General features: G+C 34.3%; 3 protein-coding genes across 4 annotated transcripts; 2 read left to right on the forward strand and 1 right to left on the reverse strand.

The window, feature by feature from the left end:
* Positions 1-1,570: 1,570 nt before the first annotated feature.
* LOC124304861 (cyclin-K) lies at positions 1,571-3,899 on the forward strand. Its single transcript, XM_046763579.1, has 7 exons — positions 1,571-1,789; positions 1,871-2,002; positions 2,101-2,206; positions 2,288-2,345; positions 2,443-2,615; positions 2,721-2,864; positions 3,008-3,899. The coding sequence occupies exons 1-7, from the start codon at positions 1,571-1,573 to the stop codon at positions 3,391-3,393; spliced, it is 1,218 nt and encodes a 405-aa protein (XP_046619535.1). The 3' UTR covers positions 3,394-3,899.
* Positions 2,539-5,505, reverse strand: LOC124304862 (uncharacterized). Its single transcript, XM_046763580.1, has 6 exons — positions 5,291-5,505; positions 5,102-5,187; positions 4,814-4,977; positions 4,397-4,589; positions 4,121-4,291; positions 2,539-2,646 (listed from the first exon to the last, which is right to left on the reverse strand). The coding sequence occupies exons 1-6, from the start codon at positions 5,368-5,370 to the stop codon at positions 2,606-2,608; spliced, it is 735 nt and encodes a 244-aa protein (XP_046619536.1). The 5' UTR covers positions 5,371-5,505; the 3' UTR covers positions 2,539-2,605.
* A 477-nt stretch (positions 5,506-5,982) lies between these two features.
* Positions 5,983-23,818, forward strand: LOC124305652 (DAZ-associated protein 2-like). 2 transcript variants are annotated; one of them, XM_046765255.1, is made up of 5 exons: positions 5,983-6,180; positions 19,082-19,150; positions 19,924-20,027; positions 20,111-20,275; positions 20,518-23,818. In XM_046765255.1, the coding sequence occupies exons 1-5, from the start codon at positions 6,165-6,167 to the stop codon at positions 20,695-20,697; spliced, it is 534 nt and encodes a 177-aa protein (XP_046621211.1). In that variant the 5' UTR covers positions 5,983-6,164; the 3' UTR covers positions 20,698-23,818. The 2 variants fall into 2 exon arrangements, with proteins under 2 accessions (XP_046621211.1, XP_046621212.1); XM_046765256.1 differs by lacking the exon at positions 19,082-19,150.
* The last annotated feature ends 1,863 nt before the right edge of the window (positions 23,819-25,681 follow it).

Here is a 25,681-nt window from a genome sequence, read left to right on the forward strand (position 1 = left end):
ATAAACAATAACAACAGTTTGTATCGATCTGCGGTTGAAAATTTTTTTGCTAACTATGCTGGTATTATAGAAAGCATACTGACCATATTCTCACATGTGTCGGTAAATAGATTTTTGTTCCTTCTATCATCACAAATTCCTCACAAGGTTGGCTCTCTCATCTAAGTTTATATCTCTGGGATAGTACTGCACTCTACACATAGAATTATAATGATAGACTGAGCGCTCCTATAAGAGGCACTGACAATTACATATAGGGAAGTGGAACAGCTATAGATACAGGCGCATAATTTCACCTCATTCTCCTCTGCCGCCTCAATCCGCGCCTCAAATATCGTCAGGGAGAGAGAAAGGAGTACTCCCGGCATATTTCTGTCCTTTAAATTTTTGATTCAAGCAGCTCATAAGAGCGCTCAGTCTATCTTTATAAGTCTATGACTTTACACGGCGGCTGCACCGAAAACCTTCAATGCCAGCCAATACTAGAACGTTGACTAAAAATCACTGATCTCTACTATAGGCAGAGATCAGTGCTGAAAATATCCTCAGTCAACGCTTCGTGATAATGTTGTATAGGGGCAAGACCGTGGTCGCGGCCAATTCGCAGTACACTGATAATGCCACCGCCATCTTATATTTTGTTACATTTCACAACTACCTGTTGATTCATGGCGTTCGCTCTTATAGCTTTGATATAAAGTGTTTTAAAGTGTTTGTAAGCAAATATGTCCAGAAAAGCAAACTGCTATGTATTAAATTGTTTCACCGTAACATCTGTACGGCATAGGTTTCCAAAAAATGTAAAAGATGTATTTCTTACATGAAAATATCGAGCTCAACACACGAGATTTAGCGAACTTAGCGCAAACATATTATGTGTAAGACATCAAATATAAACTAGTCTAATTGAATCATCTATTTAATCACCTTCCTTTTAGTAATAATTTTATAATACGTGAAAAAGTATTCCTTACTCTAAATTCGATTTTGCCGCTACCAATTCCTTATTAGTCTCTTTAGTACTGATGGCAACCACGGCAAGGTGAGTGGCGCTGACTACAGGAAAACTTGTCCCCCACCTCGAAGGACTGCAGATACGCTTCTATAAGTTCTATTTAGAATTGCGATTCCAGCGTAAGTAGTTTATTTTCCACTATTTACAATTGTTCGCGTTAAGTGGTTCAAATAATGAGTGTATGTGTTAGTTTAACGCGTAATTTTGAAGCACAGAATTTACGAAGAATAGCCAATAAATACTTTTGCTGATATTGATTAAAAAATTCAAAATGTGATTGTTCTGATTATGGTGAACTATTCTAACCTGCAAGATAGGCGCAAAGCCTGACTTAACCCATATGTGTTCAGAATCTGAAACCCATTAGCCTTCGGTAATCATGTTCCGCAAGTGAATCGCATTCAAATATATTTTGAAAATATTCTCAAACAGTCCGAAATTTTTAACTAAGTATTAAAGGGCAGTCAGTCAAACTTTGAGAAGTGTAATTTCGTTCAAAGTTTTCTTGAATGAACACAAAGAAAATATCTTTATAAACTTATATAGACATTCAAAATGCCGTGCTGGTACTACGAGAAAAAAGAGCTCCGCAATACACCATCGATTCAGGATGGTATTGACTACGAGACAGAGTGTCGATACCGCAAGGAAGGCGCTAGGTTCATTATTGACACTGGAACGAAGATGGACCTTGGATATAACACTATGGCGACCGGTGTTGTGTACTTTCACAGATTCTACATGTTTCACTCGTTTAAGAATTTTCCTAGATATGTAAGTGCATATCCAAACTGCTTTAGATTTAGATTTACTCTATGCACCGATTCATATTTAATTCTTCATTATCTTACACAGGTCACAGCCTGTTGCTGCTTATTTCTTGCCGGAAAGGTTGAAGAAACACCTAAAAAATGCAAAGACATTATAAAAACTGCTAAGACGTTACTTAGTGATCAAAAGTTTCTGACTTTTGGAGAAGATCCAAAGGTGAGTGATTTTCAAGCCTTGAATTGATTTGTAGATGTCAATTTATTCAATTTGTTATTTTGAAACCGTACCAACATTTATTTTTAATGTATTTGCAGGAGGAAGTGATGACGCTGGAAAGGATTCTTTTACAAACAATCAAATTCGACTTGCAAGTCGAACACCCGTATAGCTACCTATTGAAATATGCAAAGTGTCTGAAAGGCACGTGTTTTCTACATGCGATATCGATATAAAATTTTTATTGCTACCTAATCACAGCTATTATTCTTCTCGACTTTTCAGGTGATAAGAACAAACTACAAAAAATGGTGCAAATGGCGTGGACGTTTGTAAATGACAGGTGTAACTTCAACAATTTTCACTTTAATCTTTCTGAAAACTTTCATATTAATTGATTATTTAGCTTTAACATATTTTCTTGCACTTTACCGTTACAGCCTCTGTACTACACTCTCCTTGCAATGGGAACCGGAAATCATAGCTGTTGCTCTCATGTACCTTGCTGGTAAATTGAGCAAATTCGAAGTTGTCGACTGGAACGGAAGGCTCCCAAAGCATCTCAGATGGTGGGACATGTTCGTCGAAGACGTGACCATGGATTTACTTGAAGGTTCGAAGATGATTGTAGTATAGGTCTATAACTGCAAACATCCATAGCATAACAACTGTTACAGGCTCCAACATGTTTGCTTAAAATCAATCTTGTCAATTACAGATATTTGCCATCAAGTTTTAGACCTATACTCGCAAGCAAACAATGCGAAGGCACCGGATTCTCCGCCGCTTGTGTCGACTCATGAAGGAAATAGAGAATGGGCCACAATACCCACTGCTAACGACGTTGCCGCTAGTGCTCCAGGTATATCCTAACATATTTTATCATTCAATTATAATTTTCGAACAAACCGAATATTAAATCTTACACGACAAAGCTATTGTTCAAGACTATTTCAAATGAAAGAAAATTTGTCAAACGTTTGTTAATAATTATCTTATTCACAGCAACACCGAATAAAATTTCAAAAATTGAAGTTACCTCCAGTGCCGTAAACGGCTCCTCAAACGCGGATGCTACCGATGGTTCAAAGCCAGTTGAAATACCGGCTCACTTTCCTCCGTACCCCGCTACTTTTACACCATCTTCGACGGCCTATCCCCCTGTATTCCCGCCGACAAATATTTCCGTTCCACCGCCGTCCGTCACGGCGATTAATCACATCGTTTCGGCTATGCATCCCTTCAATTCATCAGGTGCAATTCGACCGCCAGCACCAGCTCTCGCTCCACCCACGTTCCAACCCTTTCCATACCCTGCAGCGACAACATATTTTCAACCTGGGAACCCAGCACCGCCATCTACGACACAGAGAGCTTATTACCCGCCCTAACAGACCGACGATTCCTAGGTTTACGATGTAGAATTACGGTTAGGTTTATGCAAATTGTGAACTTTGTACCGGAATCCCATGTTGATGTTGTTATGTACTCATTTTCCGGTCATGCATGAAATTCATTTTGTAAAAAATTGCTAGCAATTTATTATTGATTCATAAATCAATATCTAGGTGAAAAGAATATACTAAATGATATCATAGATGAAGAAAAGCGTGGCATTAAGCAAGCGATATTGCTAAATTTAAGCAATAGTGACAGGTACGAAAATCCGTCTCTCCTACTACAGTCGACCATTATCTCTTATCAATAGTAGTTTCATTTCTTCACAATAGATCAAATACATTTGATTTTCAATCGCTTCGGATACAGCTGTATGGAAATTTTTTATAAATACTATAAATCAGTAAATTACAATTAAATACATATGTAAAATAATCGCCAAGGTGTTGATCATTTTCACAAAGTGTACAATATCATATTAAAAATTCAGGAATATCAATTGCTATTATTGATAATAAAAGTGAGATATGTACCAACAAAATATTGACATGTCAACAATCTCTAACTTCAATCCAATCTCAAGATGTCCCGCTTCTGAGAATCCAAGCAAGTATAAAATTATTCGAATCACAAGAAAATGAGGTACGGAAATAATAATTTTTATTACAAAGTTTATCAAAGAAGGCACAAACGACATTATGATCTACATGTACAAATTACCTCTGCTGCTAAAACTACTCTGCTTGAAGACTGGATCGTGTAATAGACTACCTGGAATGGCAGAAAACAATTTCACCAAGGGCATAGCTGTCTCCGAATCGAGTAGAAACTCTTCCACGTAAAGTACGTACAGCACAGCAGAGAGTTCGAATATTTCAGCATACGACATTACTGGAATGTGAATAATTTTATCGGTTGAGGATAATGAATTTTCCCACACGGAACTGATGGCAAAAAACGGTTGGCCATTTAAGATATAATATTACAAATACAAACCTCCAGCTGCAATTCCATGAACTATATTGGGTTGTTTGACACGTTCGACGTCAATCAACGGCGATTTACCGCTTTTGGTGGACAGCGATTGGAGAAAAGACGGCAAAATCGGCGCGACGTCTGATTTGTACGACGAAACGTGCTGGCATGTGAGAGTTATTATCTTCTCGGCGTTCAGCAGAAAATCCGTCAACTGAAAAACACAATTTGAAATTATCGCGCGCAATCGCAGTACGATTTTTTTTCAATCATTCAAATTCCGAACTATCTTGAGAAAGTCGATTGCATGTTTCCCGAATTAACGGTCAATTTTCGAACATCATGAAGTCACTGAGTAATAACGATCACGATATTATCAGTACGAACAATTTTAAGCAGATTGCAGACAATGAAATAAATTGAATACAATTCAGTTACCGTCGCAATGAATTCGGTCGAGTGTTTCGCGTCCAGATCCGGACTGACGAGACAGGCGTACAAATCGTTGTTGATTTTATAAATATTCGATGCTTTGAATCTTCCATGCTCTATAATGCATATTTCGTTCTCGCCTCTGCCGACGCTGCACATTCTCGTGAAGTCTGAAACAGAAACCTCGATTACGATGGTTTCGAAAAAATACTCTTCTTTCCCATTAGAGTACTGCAGAGCGGTAATTCTATTACAATGATACCAAAATCCATAGATCCTACAAAGTTAGAATACCAGATACGACGCTTCCTTCGACAATAAGGAAAGTCTTTATCGACGACGGCATCACGTTGTCTCCGGACCATCGTAGTTGATACTGGCTATAAAATAGATAGATATTTCATGTCTTTGCTGAACGTTCAGTCTAATCAATGGACACGTTCTTTAGCGTTGAATAGTTTAAAATCGACTACGGATAATTACAATTGCGAAGCATCGAGCTCGTCGTCGTCCCAAAAGGCTCGTGATTCCGGCTCAACAATTTCACCGAAAATTTGAGCCATTATTTTTGATATGTGTAATACTTGACGATGAACAAGAGAAACGTAACCTCACTTTTCTCCACTCAAATTAACAGCAAATGCATGATACAGCTGTTTCTAGGCGAGCCGTACGGCAGCGTCGGAGGGCGCAACAATGAGCAACGCGCGCAGAACTGAATTCAAACGATTCGATTTGCCCGCGAATAATTCTACAAATTTCATCGTCAGAATATGTATAAATAAAAACAAAAATCTCAGAAGAATATGCACTGAAATACAGTATTATTATATTACAGTGAGATTACGTACTAAATTTTACTTTAATTAAAATAAAATACGAACGAATTATTTCAAGGCAAATTGATGAAATATGATTTCTTTCGATATAACCTAAAGACACAAATTGGCAAAGTATTATTTTCTCATTGATATGGGTGTGTGAAAATAGGGAGACGAAAGTTCTTTGTTAATTTAAATACCATTTTAAGCTCTAATTAAAGACAAATCGTAAAGAACGAAAAACTTTGGAACTACGATAGTTAGACGATATTTGATAGGCGCAAAAGTTGGACGCTAGCCGGTAGCACAGAGTCGCCAATCTATACATCTTGGGTAGAGTGCGAGGCGGTTGGTTCGTTGAAGTCGTAGTCCGTCCGTCAGGTGGAGTAGCGCGTGTGTCTCAAGTGTCAAGTGTCAAGCAGCCATATTCTCGTATTCTAAACTCGAAACACAAGTAGAAATATTTGGTGATTTTAACGAAAATAATTATTAGATTGAATAAATAATCCGTGCGCAAAAATACCGTTTGAGCAATAATGACTGACAAAAAAGGTAATTATCCAGCAAAATATCACTATAATATCGAATGAAATTACCTCACGATTATTACGTTTTCAACAATATTATAATATACGAGAAGAAATAGAGAGAAAAAGAGAGATGAGATAGATAGGGAATATTTTCGATGTGATCTAAAAAATAGAGAAAGAGAGAGAAAGAGAGAGAGACAGAGAGGAAAAAAAAGAAACGTTCGAAAATTAGGTGAAAAGTAGACGCGACAAACGGAAGAGAATCGTTGAAAATTAGCGAGCCTAACGCACGTCCATTCCTCTCCAAGGATAATTAACGTACTCGGTGTAAGTAATGAGCGATTGTTAGGTGCGGAAAATCCGCTCAATACTGAAGCAATCGAATCCCGCTCGGTAAATATCAATCGTATTCGGATCGGGCTTACGCGTATCGATTGAGCGTGTCATAAAAACCGCGTCCGGAACGAATCGGGATGCAGCATAAATTCGTTCGAAAAACTTGCAATGCACATCCCACCAAGTAGATCAATACTCCGGCCGACCTACCGACGACGCGATTCTAGTGTGTAGGAATATACAAAATGGCCACCGGCCTTGGAGAGAACCTGGATAGAAATTAAATGTACCCACGTATACCCCGCATCTCTTTTATGAGTTATGATTCGCGGAGGAACGTCTTTCGCTCAGTTTCTAAGCGATCGTTATTTCACAATATCCGTAAAACATGTCCACGAATCGAACGGTCGAGTGAAAACTTTACGCTGATATTATGTTGCCTAGCTTCCAAGCTCAATATCGTCATTAAATACATGTTAAACAAGCGTTGCGCTTTTGTCTGACGAAATGGAACAAAAATACGAATTACACATCTTGTTTCATTACGCTTGAAGACTTTTATCATGAAAATGGAATTAAAAAAAAAAAAAGATAAAAAAAAAAAAATAAAAATAAATCGGGTATTCTGTATGATAAATTGGAACCTCGGATATTGTTTACGAATATGTTTGATTGTGTTTAATTCCGGTCCGCAGAAACGTATTCTTGATTTTCGTATGTTTTACTTATTTTAAGAATTCTCAAAGTCGCGCGGCCATTGGAAAATGTCTGTTTTTTGTCAAACGGTGTTTCTCTGTATCCAAGAATTCGTAACTTGGGGACTACATTCTCTATATCCGTAATATATCCTGAGTTAAGAATTATTTCATTATAATCGTTGATGGCAAAAAAAATTTGGTTTTTTGTAACGTCCGTAACTATGAAATTTCTGAAAATAATACTGAAAAATATCAATGACGATAAATTGTTCTCTACATATGAGCCAAACGACCTTAGAACGGTTTTCACGATATTCGCATAACGACTTACGGTCCAAAGTATGGCTGATGGTAGCATGAAATATTTCACCGCAACGTTGAGCGAGAAAACGTTCCCACAATTCTGCGCAATCGGTCGTTATCTCGGCATTTTTCATCCCGCCGGTGTCTCATGCAATTTAAAATTATTATAGGGACAACCGAAGTATCCGCACACTCAATAATGATTGAATAAATGATGTTTCAACACTCCAAAGCCTTTGAATTGATAATAATTGTAACTAGAATACAGATTCCTTAGTTGTATTCCGATTGCCGAATCTTTAATTGAAACGTCTGGTGTGGTTTCTTTACAGTTTGAAAAAAAATAAAATAAAACCATTCTCAACAAGATGCATGGTTAACATCTTCGGTACGAAATTTAATTTCACCCAAGAGAAGAAGAAACAAATCGGTGTGAAAGTCATGACAAATGACTCCCGGGAGTAAGTTAAGGTCGATCCTTTTTTTCTTTTTTTTTTTTGATTAATTTTCAGGTACCTACCTACCGCCGGATATTTCAACGGAGTTCGGTTCGTCTCTCCTAGCAATACTTTTCGTCCTAAGGAAAAGGTCCTATAGGGTATGCCTGGCGTTTTCTTCTTTTTTCTTCTATTTTTTTTTACGGTTTTTTGCATCCATACTTTCATTTAAACCGTGTGATCGTTAGACGTTCAGCGAAAGGAAAGTAAAAAGTCAGCTTTTCCCATCTCCTCCTTAAAGAATGCAATTGAAGAAAAGGACGGGATAGTGTAAAATTTTGTGAAAAAACTGTAAAGAACGACCATCAGTCGGTATTCGATATTTCAAAGCGCTGCAAGCTCAGACTTGGAGAAAAAAGAAAAGAAGCTCAATTCATAAAACCGAAAAACGCGTGCAACGAAATATTTTTATTACACACAAATCTAACAGAACGAATTCCTTGGTTCGTTAAACTTACGCAGCTTCTTGACAAAGTGAAAGATAAAAAAAAAAAAAAAAAGATGGCAATCGTAATCGATTCTCTTCGCGAGATGTTTAACTTTATTAGCTAGCTGAAGAAAAATAACTGCCACGGAGTACCGTTGAATCATCGTTTATGTCATCTTATAAGGTCTAATGAGGGTGTGACTCGAATTAGTTCTGATTTCAATATATTCCAATGAAAATTAACCCAATTTGCATATCCTTCTGACGTTCTGTATTCGTACATTACAGTTCGTTAACCTTCAACGGAAGGAAAGTGACTAATAAAACTCTATGCAAATTCCACTCGACAGTTTAACGATGATCCTACTTGATGGTTAGATGATAATTTTACTTAACAGTTAAACGATGATAATTAATTTGACTCGATGTCACGACGAATATTAAAAAAATAGAATACATGTACGTATCGACATTTTTACCCATCCGAAGATGGTACCGAAAGCTTGAAAAAAAAAAAAAAAAAGAACAAGAACAGACAATTACACTCTTCTTAGCTGCAATTAATTATCGAGCGGATTATATTTTTTCGGACACACCCTTGTATCTTACCGTTAATAAATCAGCGTCTAAAGTTTCGTGATAAAAAAATATATATATCTATATATAAATATATATACACACACGTACAATTTGGCATTTAAAATTACCTCGAGATTACGTGTACAGATATATAGCACTGATTGATAGCCAGTTCGAGTATTGCGATATCGATAAATCAGCGTTCATAATTCGACACGCGGAAGTCCCGGGGCGTTTTTTTTTTTTTTTTTTCTCGTTATAAACGCGAGTACGATATTTCAGCGCGCGAAACGTCGCCGAAACAAAAAGCGAACGAACGAACGAAACAACAAGCGACGACAAAAAAAAAAAAAAAAACAAAAAATAAATAAAAAATATATCTTCAAAAAAGAAAAAAGAAGAGTATACGTATGATTACCGTGAAAACGAATTCGACGGCGAAAAACGAGAACCGAAAAAAATATAATTAATGTAAAAACAACAAGGAACGGAAAAAAAATGAAAAAAAAAAAAAACAAACGAAGACGGGTTAGTGCTGGTGGTTATCGTCTCAAAGTGTGAGGATATAGAGGCCAAGGTTGTGCAGGGTGTCGATGTGTTTGCAGCGGATTGATCCAAGTCAGTAGGTGGAGCCAACGAGCGAGCGACGCAAGTCCAGACTAAGCCACGTATCTACCTAAACCTTCTCTATATATTATATATATATATATATATTAAATTAACTCACTACATGTCTATGTGCCTATTAGTGTCTATGCATATATCTGTATGTATATGTATATATTATATAGTACACACGTGTACGTATGTATAATCTATATATATATTAACGCATTATATCGATCGCCACCCTGTACGTGCTAGGATCGTTGGGAAAAATTGTGAATAAAGTAAAGTAAATAAATGAACAAATAATTCGTAAGTCTGTTTTCAATAAGCATGGAGTTTAACGTTAATTCGGTACCTGCGCCTTTTGCTTCATACGCGCATACATAAATTTTCAATTACAATAGACGAAACGTAATATTGTTGTCTTTTCTACGTTTTTTTTTTTTTTTTTTCCAGCTTATTGAAACGCGCGTGTATTATAGGAAGAAAATGTAATAATTATCGATTCGATATTGATTGTATCACAAAACGTCCGAACTTCAGGGTGACGGGATATACATACATGTACGTATACATACATTGCCATATATATGATATATCTACATCAGACCTATCCTTAATAAGGGCAAAATCGAATTTTAATGGTCTTACCCCCATACTTTTTCCCATAAGAACAGCAACGGTTTTTCGGGATTTTTAATCGTTTTTTTACCGTTACCGTAATTATCAGCTAAAAAATCGCAAATTCTCAGAAAATGTTGACAGTTGTGTTATCCTTTTGTCCAATTTTTTGGAATTCGATGCAAGCATTTTTGGACTAGATCGATCACATCTTTATTCACTTAAAACGCGGAAAAGAGTCGATCGATCTAGCCCAAAAATGCTTGTATCGAATTCCAAAAAAATTGGACGAAAAGGTAACATAACTGTCAACATTTTCTGAGAATTAGCGATTTTTTAGCTGATAATTACGGCAGCGGTAAAAAGAACGATTAAAAATCCCGAAAAACCAATGCTTTTCTTGTGGGAAAAAGTAAGGCTTCCTAGGCTTGGGTAAATATGGAGGGAAAATTTTTAAAAAATCCCGCCATTTTTTTCGAATTATTTCGAACCAATTTGGGGGGTAAGACGATTAAAATCCGATTTTGCCCTTCTTAAGGACAGGTCTAATCTACATATATATATAATATATGTATATATATATCTGAGCGTAATAAAACAGAATAACCGTATACCACCTGATATATAATATCAGGTAATGGAAAAATCGTGTACAGCAATTTCTGAACGGGTCGGATTTTATTTTATTTTATTTTATTTTATTTTTTTTTTCTTGTCATTCTTCTCCTCTCGAATCGAAATCATATGTACGATATACAAACAATGCGTATTTTTATTACGCTCTAGGCATATGTATACACATTCCTATGTATAGATACATATACATACATATATATATGTGTATGCATACATACGCACGCCCACACTTATAATATATAACGCCCGCGTACGCTGAGAGTCGAAAGGGTTGATCGTTTCTGGTGGAATATAAGAAATAAAAAAAATATATATGTATATATATATATATATGTATATATATATATATGTATAAGGACAAGATTACACGTCCGTTTTTACACGCGTATAAATTAGACGTCGATTCTTTGCGTACGCGCGTTGTTATTAATATTATTATATTATCATTATTATTATTATTATTATTATTATTATTAAATACGTACCAGAATGTATATCTTTACATTACTATATATGTATATATATGTATACATACATACATATATATAAATATAAATATGCACACAAGTATATATATATGTATATATATATATATTTGCATATATATAAAGTAAGTGATTTTTTTTTCCTACGGCTGATTAATTTACAACCGAAATTTCGAGCGATTAATTTCATTACACATGTAATACATATGTATAAAACCGACAATTTTCTTCTCAGTACTCTGTTACTGTATATGGGAAGAAAGAAAAAAGTAAGAGAAAAAAAAATTTCTCGTCGGGCTGGTTCAATTGTCGTGTGGTTGTGGCCGATGAAGGAAAAGGAAAGAAAAAAAAAAAAAAAAAAAAACACTTACTATGTATTATCGATACGCCGAAATTGGTATTACCTGTGTACCGAAGCTATAACGATAACGATGACGATGACGATAATGATGATGACGATGATGATGATGATGATGCATGGCTACAGATATATCATCGATTTCGACGTATCGTTAAAAAGTTGTACTGAGATTGTGGTATTGGTTGTTTGCTTAGAAAAAGATTATTATTTATTTATTTTATTTGTTTATTTTTTTTCACATATTTATTTATTTTTATTTTGAAGGCTGTATCCGTGACCCGGCGAAACGAAACTTGACAATAAAAATATACCGTTCTGAAAATAATATCAATATCGCGAATGTAAATATTCGTACGACAGTATTGCAGCAGTTTCTGAATTTGCGTCTGATAATTATTCGACCAAAATTTTACCGGGACACAGTATTACGCCGGAGAGAGGGACGAAAATATAATGTAAAAGCTCGACTTTAACAACGTTTCTTTTCTCCATCGAAGTAGCTCACTTTTAACACTATAGTGCATGACGCTTTTATTCTTGATTACAAGTTTTTGTATATGTATAACCAATTAAGGATACCTTGTACTAAACGTACGGGGAGGAAAGAAAAAAAAAAAAAAAAAAAAAGGTTCTCAAATTTTTACAATATTTTGAAACAATTCGAAAATATAACAAAAGAAACTTGTAGTCAATATTGCATGATTCAAATATAACTAGCATATATATATATATGCACATATATGTATATGTATATGTATATATATATATATATATATATATATATGCATGTATGTATATTAATTGCAATAAATAGTATTTTGTTCTTTCGAGATTGTTTACTACATGAACAATATAGGTATAATTCGTTACACGCGAACCGTAGTTACGAAAAAAAAAAAAAAAACATTGTTCTAGTCTTTCTCATAGCCTTTGGTCATTGTATGATAATAATAGTAAAAAGATACATTTACGTGCATTTTATGCATATATATATATATATATGTATATGTATACGTATACAACGAATTATATATGTATGTATGCACTTGTATGCATGTATGGAAAAATTAACGGTGATCGAATTTAATTGAAAATCGAAAAGTGAACGAAAAGAAAAACAAAAACATTGATAACGGTCGTAAAATCCGTCGCGTATTGAGAGAATATTCCAAACCGATGCTAACGAAGTTTTAAACAAATTATGTCTACGATGCATTAAAGTATTTTCGGTACGTAATTCGATTTCCTTTTCTTGTCTTTTAGATTATTATTGTATGAAGATATTATTATTTTGTTTCCATAAGCTGCATGATATGCATAGTTTCTATGGTAATTAATACTATTACATATATAAAATGATTATCTCTGCGCTCATACGCCTTATTATTTTAGTCTTCGTTCTCGCGTATTTATTGTATATACATAACGTGTATACAAGAATTCGTATTGTGTTGTTTAAATTTTTTTTTTAACAACAAATGAATCCGGCGAAGGCGACGAGGCATCTGTGCGCATGGTTGATCAACGCATGTCGATTATAGAAGTATTTTATCACGTTTTTGAAAAAAAAAAAAAACGTCGAGCACCCCTTTTAAGAATTTAAAGAAAAATATTAATTACGCTTGTTCTTTTTCTAATTTTTTTTTTTTGTCTTCTCTCTTCACATCCAACTTACGGACCCGCAATATTCATTCGAGTCCTTTTCGGCGTTCTTCCGTTCGATTTCACGCGGTCGAAGAGACGAGCGAAAAGAAAAAAAAAAAACGCGAAAAACTCTCTTAAAAATTTGTACAAAGTTTACAACAGTTGGAGAAAAATGAAGAGATAAAAAAAAAAGAAGGAAAAGAACGACGCTGTTTGCTGTTTGCTGTTTACTGAATTGTTTTTGATTGCATGGTCTTTTTTAAGAAATTTTCATTTGTCTTGCGGAATGATACATCTATCTATTTAAATATTTATAGGAATTAATCCCTCCGTCGTCACCTTTTCAACGATATTTCGTTTATCTCGCTTCTTTACCCAGTCGAGTAGATGGAACGAAAAATTTTCTCGTGTTATTTTCATATCTTTTCACAGCCACGAATTAAATATAAAATATAAAAAATAATGCCAGCCTACGTGCATGCGGTAAGAAAAATGATAAACCAGATTGCACGCGAAAGGTGCAGACGAAGGTTTCTTTTCTAATGCTATATTTATATTACGTGTATACATAGCACGTTGTTGCTGCATGTCTATTTGTTTTTTCCTATAGGTGAAAACAAAAGATGCACCCATAAAGTTTATACCTATATGTATATTCTCTGCAGTTAATAGTGAGCTTAATAAAAATAATGATGTTTCGTGGGCCCGAAGCGAAAGTAAAGAAAAGTATAAAAGAAACGTGACAAACGGGTAATGAACGTAAAAGAAAGAAGTAACGAAAAAAAAAAAAAAAATTTACCAATTTTTGCACAGACTAGAAAAAAATTTAACAAACAGTTGTCAAATTTTCAACCGCGCCGAAGCATAACTGAGGTTTGTTATTTTTTCTTTACATATTTTTCTTCAGCTTTGACGCACGGAGCATCATTGTTATAAACGTTAATTACATACATCATATAGTAAAAATGTACATTCGAGTGAACTTATACCACTTAGCTTTTTTGTAAAAATAATATATACATATGTTTTTTTGGGTTGATATTTTTCATTTGTTTTTTCATATATTGTTTTCTTTTTTATTATACATAACGTGCAATCGTCTTGCGGTTTATAAGGCCGCTTTTCCTAAACGCGTTGAATTCGGAAGTTTGCGGTATAACGTTTATCGAAAAAAAATCTCCCGACGATTCCGCGATCGGCCTTATAACGTGAGACGAGTGTACAGCTACGATGCGAACTTGAAAATAGCGCACGATTCGTTTGCCCCGCAGAATTCAGAATCGGAAATGGATTTTTTTACTCACATAGGAAGCGGTGAAACTCAGCAGATTGACCGTCCGACTGCGCATGCGCGAGTTTTGTCAGGCATTCATGCAGGCTGGCCACCTCAAGCTTTCAGCTGTAAAATTCGACTTATAAAGGTTAAGTAGGTGATACGATTTTGTTTTTAGTTGAAGCAGATCTCGAATAATTGATGTTTAGCGAATAGAGAAGGCTTCGCGAAATTTATAGTCCGGTCAAAATTGGTCCAAATTGAATATATTCGAGATATGGCTGTATTTTCGCGTTCGTGTTAGTTCGTTATTCGACCCTCAGGAACTCTAATCCATAGCCTTATAAAGATAGACTGAGCGCTCCTACAAGAGGCACTGACAATTACATATAAAGGACAGAGATATACCGGGAGTACTGCTCTCTCTTTTCAATCAGCGTCATGGTGGGAGACATCGGAGCAGTGGAAGTGGAACAGCTACAGATATAGGCGCATAATTTCGCCTCATTCTCCTCTACCGCCTCGATCCCCGCCACGAATATCGTCAGAGAGAGAAAGGAGTACTCCCGGCATATTTCTGTCCTTTAAATGTTTGCTTCAAGCGGCTCGTAAGAGCGCTCAGTCTATCTTTATAAGTCTATGCTCTATTCTCTAGTCATTTTTGAGCTGCACAGCCGATGTTTCGAGAAACCAGCAAAGTTTGACGTTTTTTGCGTTTTCCTCAAAAACTGTTACCGATAAATGAAAAACGATTTGACCACCGTGTAGAGTGGAAAATTCTACATCGAATTGTGTCCTCATATGTCGGAATCGGAATAGGATTGACAAATTAAGAAAATAGAAATTATTGCACCAGAATTCCCCAGATACTGTCGATAAGTGGAATTTCTTTTTTCTTCATTTGTTAATCCGATTCCGTTACCGACATATGAGGACGCAATTCGATGTAGAATTTTCCGCTCTACACGATGGTCAAGTAATTTTTTATCCATTGATAGCAGTTTTTCAGGAAAATGTAAAAAACTGTTAAATTTTGCTGTACGATCTCCCCTACCAATAGAGTTCAACGATTTTGAGCATGCGCAGTCGGTCACTCAGCCTGATAAGTTTCACTCTTCCAGATTTTCGCGTATAAATTGACCAAACGACGCGATATGCGATAACGTTGGCATCGTAGCTGTATGGCGAGTAAAAAACACATTTACGATTTGATTGAAACGCCTTGCTCGCGGTAAAAGGATTTGAGGAATTACCCAACATGCAACTTGAATGACTTTCTTTTCAATCGTATCGATCATTCAAGTGTAAAGAACTCGACGATATTGATACTCGAAACCTTTTACTAAGTTTGCGCATACGGTTATGGAAAATTTGGTGTGGGCTGACGTCTATATGTTAGAAAATGCTGCTGATGATGATGATAATGATGACGATGATGATGATGATGTTGATGATGATGGTGATGATGATGATGATGATGATGATGATGATGATGATGGTGATGATGATGATGATGATGATGATGATAACGTCCAAAAATCTTATACTTTGGCGCCGATCCGTAGCATCTGCGACGTTGCTTTATCGCGTTTGCTACGGCCACGGCGAAGTGTAGAAAAGCAAAAAGAAAAACAAAAAAAAAAAAAAGAAAGAAAGAATTAAAGAGAGAATTTGGGTGTTTTTGCATTGGTCTAGAGTTTCTTGATTTATAAGATCGTTACGATAATGAATGAAGAAAGAAAAAAATAATAACAACAATAATATATGCATAATTTATCTGACAATGAAAATGTTGTAAACAGAGTCAGTAAAAATATATAGTTAGGAACGTGTGTTGTAAGAAAATTAGATTGAATACTGCACAGGTCCCAATTATCATTAAATATATGCACAATTTATTATACGGTAAATAATCGCCAGGTTAGATCGATTTTAGAAAAGACAAAATAAATAAATAAACTAAAGAGCCAAATAAACGAAAAAAAAAATCCATAATCAAATAATAAATGACCCGTATGTTTAATGATGTTTGGAATTTATCTAATATATTGGATATATATATATATATATATATATATATATATATATATATATATATATATATGCAGAGATTTGTTGTTTGCTGAATCTTGTGGATGTGTGGAAATTTAATATATTATTATTATTATTCATTGTACCACTGTACTTTATTGTATATTTACACACTACTCACAGCTCGAACGTATATAATTATATATTCAGTTAATATATTGTATACTGAATTTAAGAATGTTTTCGGGGCATTAAATAATATATATATTACCTATATAATTGACCTATTAATGCCTATTATTGTATATTATACAACAACGCCGCTATTTTACGGATCGAGAAAAGTTATTGAAAAATAATAAAAAATTTCACACCCACGATCGATTGCAATATCTGAGAAAAAAAAGGGGACCATATAAATATACATGTATAAGAATGTGATTTTTTATAATTCAAATATCGATGGTTTCGCGTCGAGATTAAATATTCATATAATAAAATGAAATATGTCCTCTGATGTAATGAACTATTGGGCGTTAATGGGTTAAAAAACAATTATATGGCTTGATTTATCATTTTTCACTCGTTTTCGATTTTTTTTTTTTCTTTTTTCTGCCTTTTCTTTGTTCTCGATTGAACTTTCATACACGTTCATTATTATCTTTATAATATAGTTTACAAAAAAAGAGAGAACCTAATTGCTTCATTTCCGAGTTACAGATTTTTCTTACTTTGAACTCACATTCATTTTTATTCTTCTTCTTTTTCCTTTTTTTTTTTTTTTTGTTTTTTTTTCGTTTTTTATTTTTAGAAAGAATGTATTTAGCTTATATACTTTGATTGTGTAACGCTAAAATATATAATTGCTTTTGAGATCAGTTTTTATTATATATTATTATTATTAAAACATATTATTATAGTATAATTGGTGAAGGTAGGTCGTTGACAATTGTCAAAACTATCTTACTTCGGACGGGGAGATTATGCTGCTGTAATTTATTTAACCTTTGTCAAAATGGACGGAAAAAATGAAAAATAATATGAAATAATGTTGGAGAAAAAAAAAAATCAACAATCAAAAATTAAAAAATAATAAGAAACATATGTTATCTCATTCTCATTTTTGTACTCACACATTTCTTCAACAATGATTTCCCTCTCGAGATGTAAGACGGTTTTAATTCTGCGCATACGTACTTTGAAGCACCATTTCCGTCAGTCAATTCGTTACTCCGAATATATATAACGGTCATTAATTATCAAGGTTGAAATGAAAACGAGTAAATACCTACAGAAGTTTCTCCGTCACTCACAGAGTAAGGGAATAGAAGGACGGATGCGGGGCGTGGTTTTCTTTTTGTTTTTTCGATTGCGTTCTTTTCGTTTATCATAATAATAAATGATCTCAATTATTTTCCCAGTTTTTTTTTTTTTTTTTTTGCCCTATACTTTTCCTTCTTGTTCTTTCGTTTTATTTATAACTCCGATTATTATCGTTTCTCATTGTTCATCAGTTTCATTTATATTATATAGTCACTAACTCATTTGAGCTTCAGTTTAGTAATTTAATATATACCAGTGTATGTTACGTGTAAGATATTACATACTTTATTAAACTATAAGGTATATTGCGATTGGACGGTGACTTGGAATTTTTTAAACTCCCTTTTTTTCACGCACTATGAAATTCAAAATGAATCGCGGCTATTCAACAATCATGCGCACGGTCGATTAACAATTTTTCGGATATCACATCCACACGCACATATATACATATACATATACACACTCACGCATATATATATGAATATGTATATATATACTAATTAATATTCTAAGGTGTGCATGGTAGAAATTACATATACAATATATGTGTATACTGTATAAGTATACGTATATGTTTATGTGTATCCGACAATTGCAATCATCGACGAACAGAAAAATATCATGGATTCGAAAGTGCGGAGTAATAAGGAAAACGAGAAAGTGAAAAGAAGAAGAAAATGAGAAATAAAAAAAAAATAAAAAAAACACGTCACCGATCAATAATATACACATGGCTCGAGTCAAGGTAGAATCGGAGGTGGATCGATCGGTTCATCCTATTTTATCAGGAACCGTTTGTCATTCTGTTTAAAACAATAGCGAAAGTATTGTGATTCCAACCCCGGTTTTGTACCGAAACTCGAACCATCCGCAACACGCTAGATATCTGAGTTTGTACATCTTTTTTTTTTTGTTTTTCTTTCCTGTTTTGTCTTTCTTTGATCGAGTGTCACCGACTTTTGTCTGTACTCGAGAGAAAGAGAGAGAGAGAGAAAAAAAGAAGAAAAAAGTGCTAAATGCGTGACACATGCCGCAAAAAATATCTTTACATCGTTACAAAGAGCTAAGACTAGAGTTGGATTTGACTTGTGTTTCAGCTTACCCCGTCGCACCTCATCCACCAACCGGCTTCGTGCCAGCGCCAGCTCAGCCTGCTACATATGGCGGTAAGATATCAGCTTTTCACCGAACGTAAACACCAATTTAGTATACCTATATAATTGTGTTAGAAGTGGTGCTGTTAGATTAATCGGTTAATCGCGTTTTTATATTAATCGCTCTTTCGATTAATCGATTAATCGACGATTTCCGTTAATCGATTTTCCAATTAATCCTAATCGATGGTTTCGATGATTTATCGATTTATTGGAAAAACGATGAATCGAAAAACTCAATTAATCGATCAGTCGAAGCTGCCGATTAACCGATTAATGGCACAGCACTAGTCAGAAGTGCGCAGAGTTGGCGGTTTTCCGACGAGTGTGAAGTTTGCAGCTTATGCCGCGACTTAGACGAGCGTTGTAATCACACAACTCGGATATCGCTTATCCGCACGTTTGGTACACGATATTTTTTTCCAACACATACGAGTGGAAATTTGATTCGAGAAGCAACGAAGGTAACACTGCGCGCAAAATTGGGATTAGGTTAAGTAACTTACGCTCAATGACACTCAAAGTAAAATTGAGTCATCCGAAAGTGCGCATGCGCCAAAGAAAGTCCTAGTGTCGAAAACCGAGGACTTCAGTTGTGCGCGGCGCTAATCTCGTTCTACCGTAACGGACGCTTCAGAGGTTTCGAAGATCGAACTTTTCGAGCAGGTGTTGGAAAAATCAACTTTTGCGAACTGAGGAGCGTTTTCATTCGCTTATTTCACTCTCCATTAGGCCCGATAGCCAAATAAAATAATCCTCGGAACTGACGATTACTTTTCGAACAGTTGCAGGAGCCTCGCCGTATGGGGTCTTCCCCAACCAGCCACAGCTCTACGCTACCCAGGGTCCGCCACCGCCAACGTATGATCAAACCCTCACTCATCCCATGGTGAGATTTTCCCCTGAAATTTAACTTGGACTGACAGCTCTACTTCATGATTTGTTCGACGTTACACTTTCACTCTTTTCCAGATGTACCAGCCGATGTATGGTCAAGGCTATCCGGGCGGTTATCTAGCTGGATATCCAGCAGCCTATGGACCACTTCAGTACTATCCTCCGCTAGCTACAGCTGCCGCCTATTATCCAGCAGCTGCGATGCAACCCGCCCCTGTTAGGCCAACGATCATGGTTCCTGTGAGTAATTTGTGGGATGCTTTCATAGTACAACTTTATAAAAAATTATTAGTTATCAAAGATTGTATGTCTAGAAAAATTTATAGGGACACTCCAAAGTTATAAGGTAACACAATAATTATGGTCAAAATTTTCGTCCGGGGGAAAAGCGATTGTCTTATTATTTTTTATATTAGAATTGTTCAATTAATCTCTCGACAAGTTAAAATATAAAGTTACGCTTTAAAATACCTTTCATACAGAACGGATTTGAGGGAGCAAGATTCGACGGAATCTCGCAACAAGTATTGCCACCACCACCACCGGGAGTAGCAGCGAATGCAGCGCAGTTAGCTGCCATGGCTGGTCACAGTGTCGCTTTATCGCAAAAGAAAGGTTCGTTCCTTGGAGGTGGAACAGAAGGTGGATATACGTTCTGGTAAACGTACGGCAAACTGAGGAGATTTGGGTAGGGGCGGGAAAAAAGGGCGGGGAGGGGGGGGGAGAGTAGTAAAGACACGAGGCGAGACTTAGAAGAAATAATACAGAGACAGCGACGAAAGGAAGAAGAAGAAGAAGAAGAAGAAGAAGAAGAAGAAGAAGAAGGGGGGAAAAATAGAAGAAGAAAATATGACAAAAAAAAATTAAAAAACAAAAAAAAATTCAAAAAAGAATAATTAAAAAAAATATTGACGACAAAAGAAAAAAAAAAAAGAAGAGAAGAAATTACAGAAAATGAGAAGAAGAACGTCGAGTGAAATAATCGATATTTGTCGCTGCGTGATCTATGTAGGCAATTTAATGATATATAAAATGATGATGATGAAATAAATGAAGATATATTAACGGGTGTTAATTGAGTTGCGTAGTTGACTATGGTTAACGATTGATGAATACAAGTATATCTGTTGGGTGTCGTTAAACGACGCTCCCTGATCACGCGTTATTATATTAATTTAATAATAATAATAATAATTTAAAAGAACAAGACGAAAATAAGCGTAGGTAACAAAGAAAACAAATGAAACGTATGAACGGAAAGAAAAATTCAAAGCAACAAACATTATTTGTCATGTTTGTTTGTTTTTTTTTTTTTTTTTTTATATTTCATTTCTTCTTTGGTCATGTTAAAATTTGCTTCATTTTCTTTTTGGGGCGGAAGAGGTCAAATATAAACGACGTGGCATAGACAATCTTCTAAAACAGAAATAGTTGCAAATTGTATTTCACTTCGTACCTTCGATTTTCGTCGAAACCTTCACTTCTATTGCTGCTGCTGTTGTTCTCACCACCGCTGTCGTTTCTGCTGCTGCCATTGCGAAAGAGAGAGTGAGAGAGAGAAAGAGAGAGAGAGAGAGGGAGAGAGAGAGAGAAAAGAAAGTGAGAAAGAAAATATTTCCTTCACAATAATACTTTTTCACTCATCATGATGCGTTGCATTCGTCATTCCTCTAACAGTTCTGTCATTAATATTAATACGAATACTCCTTATTTGACAAAACACATAGTTGATCCAAGATGTTTTATGCTTTTAAGTTTTCTTGCACACGGACTTTAAAATTAGGCGGTCATACCTATGAATAGAAAAGAATAAATAAATAAAAAAAAAAAAAAAAGCTTGTTCGAGACAGACTGTGACTAAATGGTGACGATTGTTATGCCCATTGTGAATTTATAACAAGATACTATTTTTTAATAACTGTTTAACACGGGCTGCTCCTGTGCTGTGGGAAATTTCACATTAAATTCTAGTCCAAGGCTCGTCGTGTAATCACCTCTGTAGGGATTTGCATGTTACACACGTGCGAAACTAGGGCGATACCATTTTACATTTAGAAATAATATCGCCCTGGTATGTAAGATCGAAGCTCAGAGCTTACGATTTTTCGCATACTTCCTTCCCGTATTTGACAAGGTTGTTGTTTTTTTTTTCCCCTTTCACACTTCGCGCCTTTTCTTCAAAGTTGTCCGTCGCGCTCTTCTCTGATGGTACTTCACTGTTTTAGTTGTTACGCATTGTTGTTTGTTCAATTTCCATACCAATTTCGTTTCATTGGTTTTTATTTTTATTTTTTTTTTTTCTCACCACTGTTTGTATTTCTATGGAAAAATTGATAAGTTCCGAAAATTGTCAATTTATACAACAAGTACGTGCACGTGTGGACAAAACGTGGTATTGTAGAACGAAAATGAATAGCCAATCTTGTGAGAACTTTGAAAAAAGTAAACAGTCTCGTTTCATAATTGTATGAAATTTCTTTTGGACATTCCTATTGAACGTAGAAGAACAAATTTCAAGCACACTTTCTTCCCCGCACATGACTAGTTTACGATTTCGGCTTTCTCAAGTGTCAAAAAATAATATTAATAATATTAATAATAATAGTAATAGTAACAATAATGATCACGATAGTAATAATAATTTGATGATAAGTACGTCGCAATTTCTACTGAACAATAATTTTTCAATTATGTAAGATCATTTGTTTCTATTTAGTTTATTTATTTTTTTGTTGCCACGTTTCGTCGTTGTTGCTACTGCTAATGCAGGGATAAACAAAATCGAGCTTTTCAGAAATGATTTTATCGGGCGGCTCGTTTCTTTGTCGATAAAAAGAAGAAAATGGAAAAAAAAAATAATAATAAAAAACGAAAGAACAAAATTTATAAGAAAAAACGGAAGAGAAAAGAAAAAAAAAATTTAGCGATAGAAATTAAATATTGAATGAAAACATCGCGCCACGTGGTGAGTTTAAGTATAAAATGCTTATGGAACATCTTAAATGCATGGAGAACGGAAAACAGATTTTAGATAATGACTATCAGTAGGCTCTTTTATAGATTCTTTTTAGGTATATATTGTAATTGTATGTTTAATATTTTATGAAAATTAAAAATTGAGAATCAATTTTCCTCTCGTAAATCATGAGAGTGCGAGTGAGTAAATGAGACATTGAGAGAGAACGAGAGAGAGTGAACACAGATTGAAATGACGACAATTTATCATTAATTAATAATAGTCATAATAATATTAATAATAATAATATCAATAATAATGTTAGAAATAACGTATAATTTATTGATAGGAATTTAGAAAATAGTTATCGACAAGGGAAAAATGTGTGACGATATTGTTTTATAGAACTTTTCTAATCGCCCTGTGCTGTGTATTGATCTTCGATTGATTCGTATTGATCGTGAAAAAAAAAAAAAGAAAAGAAAAAAAAAGGAGAAATACAATCGATTATATTTCCATGCATTTCAAGATACCATACGTGGATGCATTTATAGCTGAACGCTCGTTGAACAATTTTTTACCATTATAAGTTTTGCCTTTTTTCGTTTTCATAAATGTACAAACAAGTTGATAATGAATTTTATGCGTACAAATGAAAGATTATGATTTTAAAAAGTTGCCGTCTCTGTACTTTGAGACTTACCTCCAAACAATCTTAATCAATAACGCACCGAGGAAAATCGGAAGAAAATAAGGCGAAGAACAAAACAATAAAAAAAAAAAAGAAAGTAAAACGTCCTCACGAAAAGGTTCAACAGTAGTAGAAACGAAAAAGAGAAAAACGGTGAAAAAAAAATTGCAAACCGCAAAAAAAGAAAAAAAAAAAACAAAAACAAAACAAAACGTTTTCATCAGAGTAACGGATAGTCCGACTATCCCTTTTCTATCGATTCTACTGACATGGTGTTTCATCTGGTGATAGGAAATAATAAATTTCTCTCTCAAAAGTACCTATGATAATAATTATATAATAATTATATCTCCAACGAATCTCTGACATTTCGTTCAAATCATCAATTACAACTCTCGCGGGCGTTGAAAATTAACAAATAATAATTTTACTTTTCAATTAGTTACGCGGCAGAAAAATTTTGTTGAAAAACGAAAAAAGAAAATAATATGCACTTCGTCACGTTTGCAACAACCGCAAGACCTTTCGCTCTACCAGCCATATTATGATGTAAATAAATTATACTGTAATATGATCGTTAGAACGAGGCCATAATGTGAAAAGAGTCTGAGGAAAAACTAGTGATCATGAAAAAAAAAAAACACACAAAAAAAAAAAAATAACTAAGCTATAGCAATATAAAAATATTACGATGAAAATCTTAGATTAAAACTAAGAATTTATTTACGGTTTATTATTATGTATTATTATTATTAGATATGAATATTTTTTTTTTTTTTCTTTTATTCTCACGCGAAATTATTAATTATAATCTGTCTCTCTATCTCATCTCTCTGTACACATGTATTATTCGTAGTGCAATCGAATTCTCGAATAGTACTTTGAAGGATTATGAAGATGAGAAAAAAAAAATAAATGAAGAAGAAGATCAATATATGCGATTATAAGTACACAGTTACACATATTTTTTAGCGCGAAGTGTAAATCAACAGGTGCGCAAATAATAGTTGATAACAATGATGAGTAAACGAACGGAATAATTTCATTTTGACATTCGGTTAAAAAGAGGAAGAAGAAGAAGAAGATGAAGAAAGAAAAAAATAAATAAATAATCCTACAACAGAACGAGAATGAATTTTAAAATTATTGAGTATAAATTATTAAGAAATAATTCTACGCTCTGATGATAATCTTTTTTATGAAGTGTGTGGTTTTTTTTTTTTTTGTTTTTTTTTTTTTTAAATCTTCTCTACTGCTTTATCTTACTGTTTCGAAGTATGTAGGTATTTCTCTGTAAACTACTCAATAATCAGCGACTGGCTCGTTTATTTATTTAAAAATAGATTCATACGTTAATATATATTAATATATTAACGCGAGACGACGACTGCCGCATAGTCGGGTTAAAAAATGTACCTATGTACCGAAATAAAAAGTAAATTACTTTTCGAAACTATTTCATCATTCTCAACAATAATGTGTTATACACGTTAGTATAAATTATATTTACTTTTATTTACATCCAGGTTCGAACGATCCTCAATTTAGGATGAGGCAAATTTTTTTTTTGCAGTTGCAAAATATTTGTCGAACCAACGAACGCAATTGTTCACACGACGTATTCGATCTATTATGATTATTATTAATATTACTATTATTATTGTTACTACTGTAATTTTGTTTTATAGAAAGTGAAGGAAGAAAAAAAAAAAAAAATTAAAATAAAAATAATGAAATAATAATTTTAAAAAACAACGGAAAAACAGTTTAAACGATTTAAAATTCTTAAAATCCATAGACGAACCTCGCAATAATAAGGTCGAGAAAGTTGAGAAATTTTTACATATAGCAATAGCGGTACTACAATCCGTATTTGAAAAGGTTACGTTTTAGGTGAAAAATAAAAAATAAAAAATAAAAAACATAAACTAAGATTCAGAGATCGATGCGAGTCTATAGAGATATGTATAGCACTTGTTATTATACGGAATTATTGTTC

This window comes from Neodiprion virginianus, chromosome 5, assembly GCF_021901495.1.
Source record: "Neodiprion virginianus isolate iyNeoVirg1 chromosome 5, iyNeoVirg1.1, whole genome shotgun sequence".
Classification (NCBI taxonomy): Eukaryota; Metazoa; Arthropoda; class Insecta; order Hymenoptera; family Diprionidae; genus Neodiprion; species Neodiprion virginianus.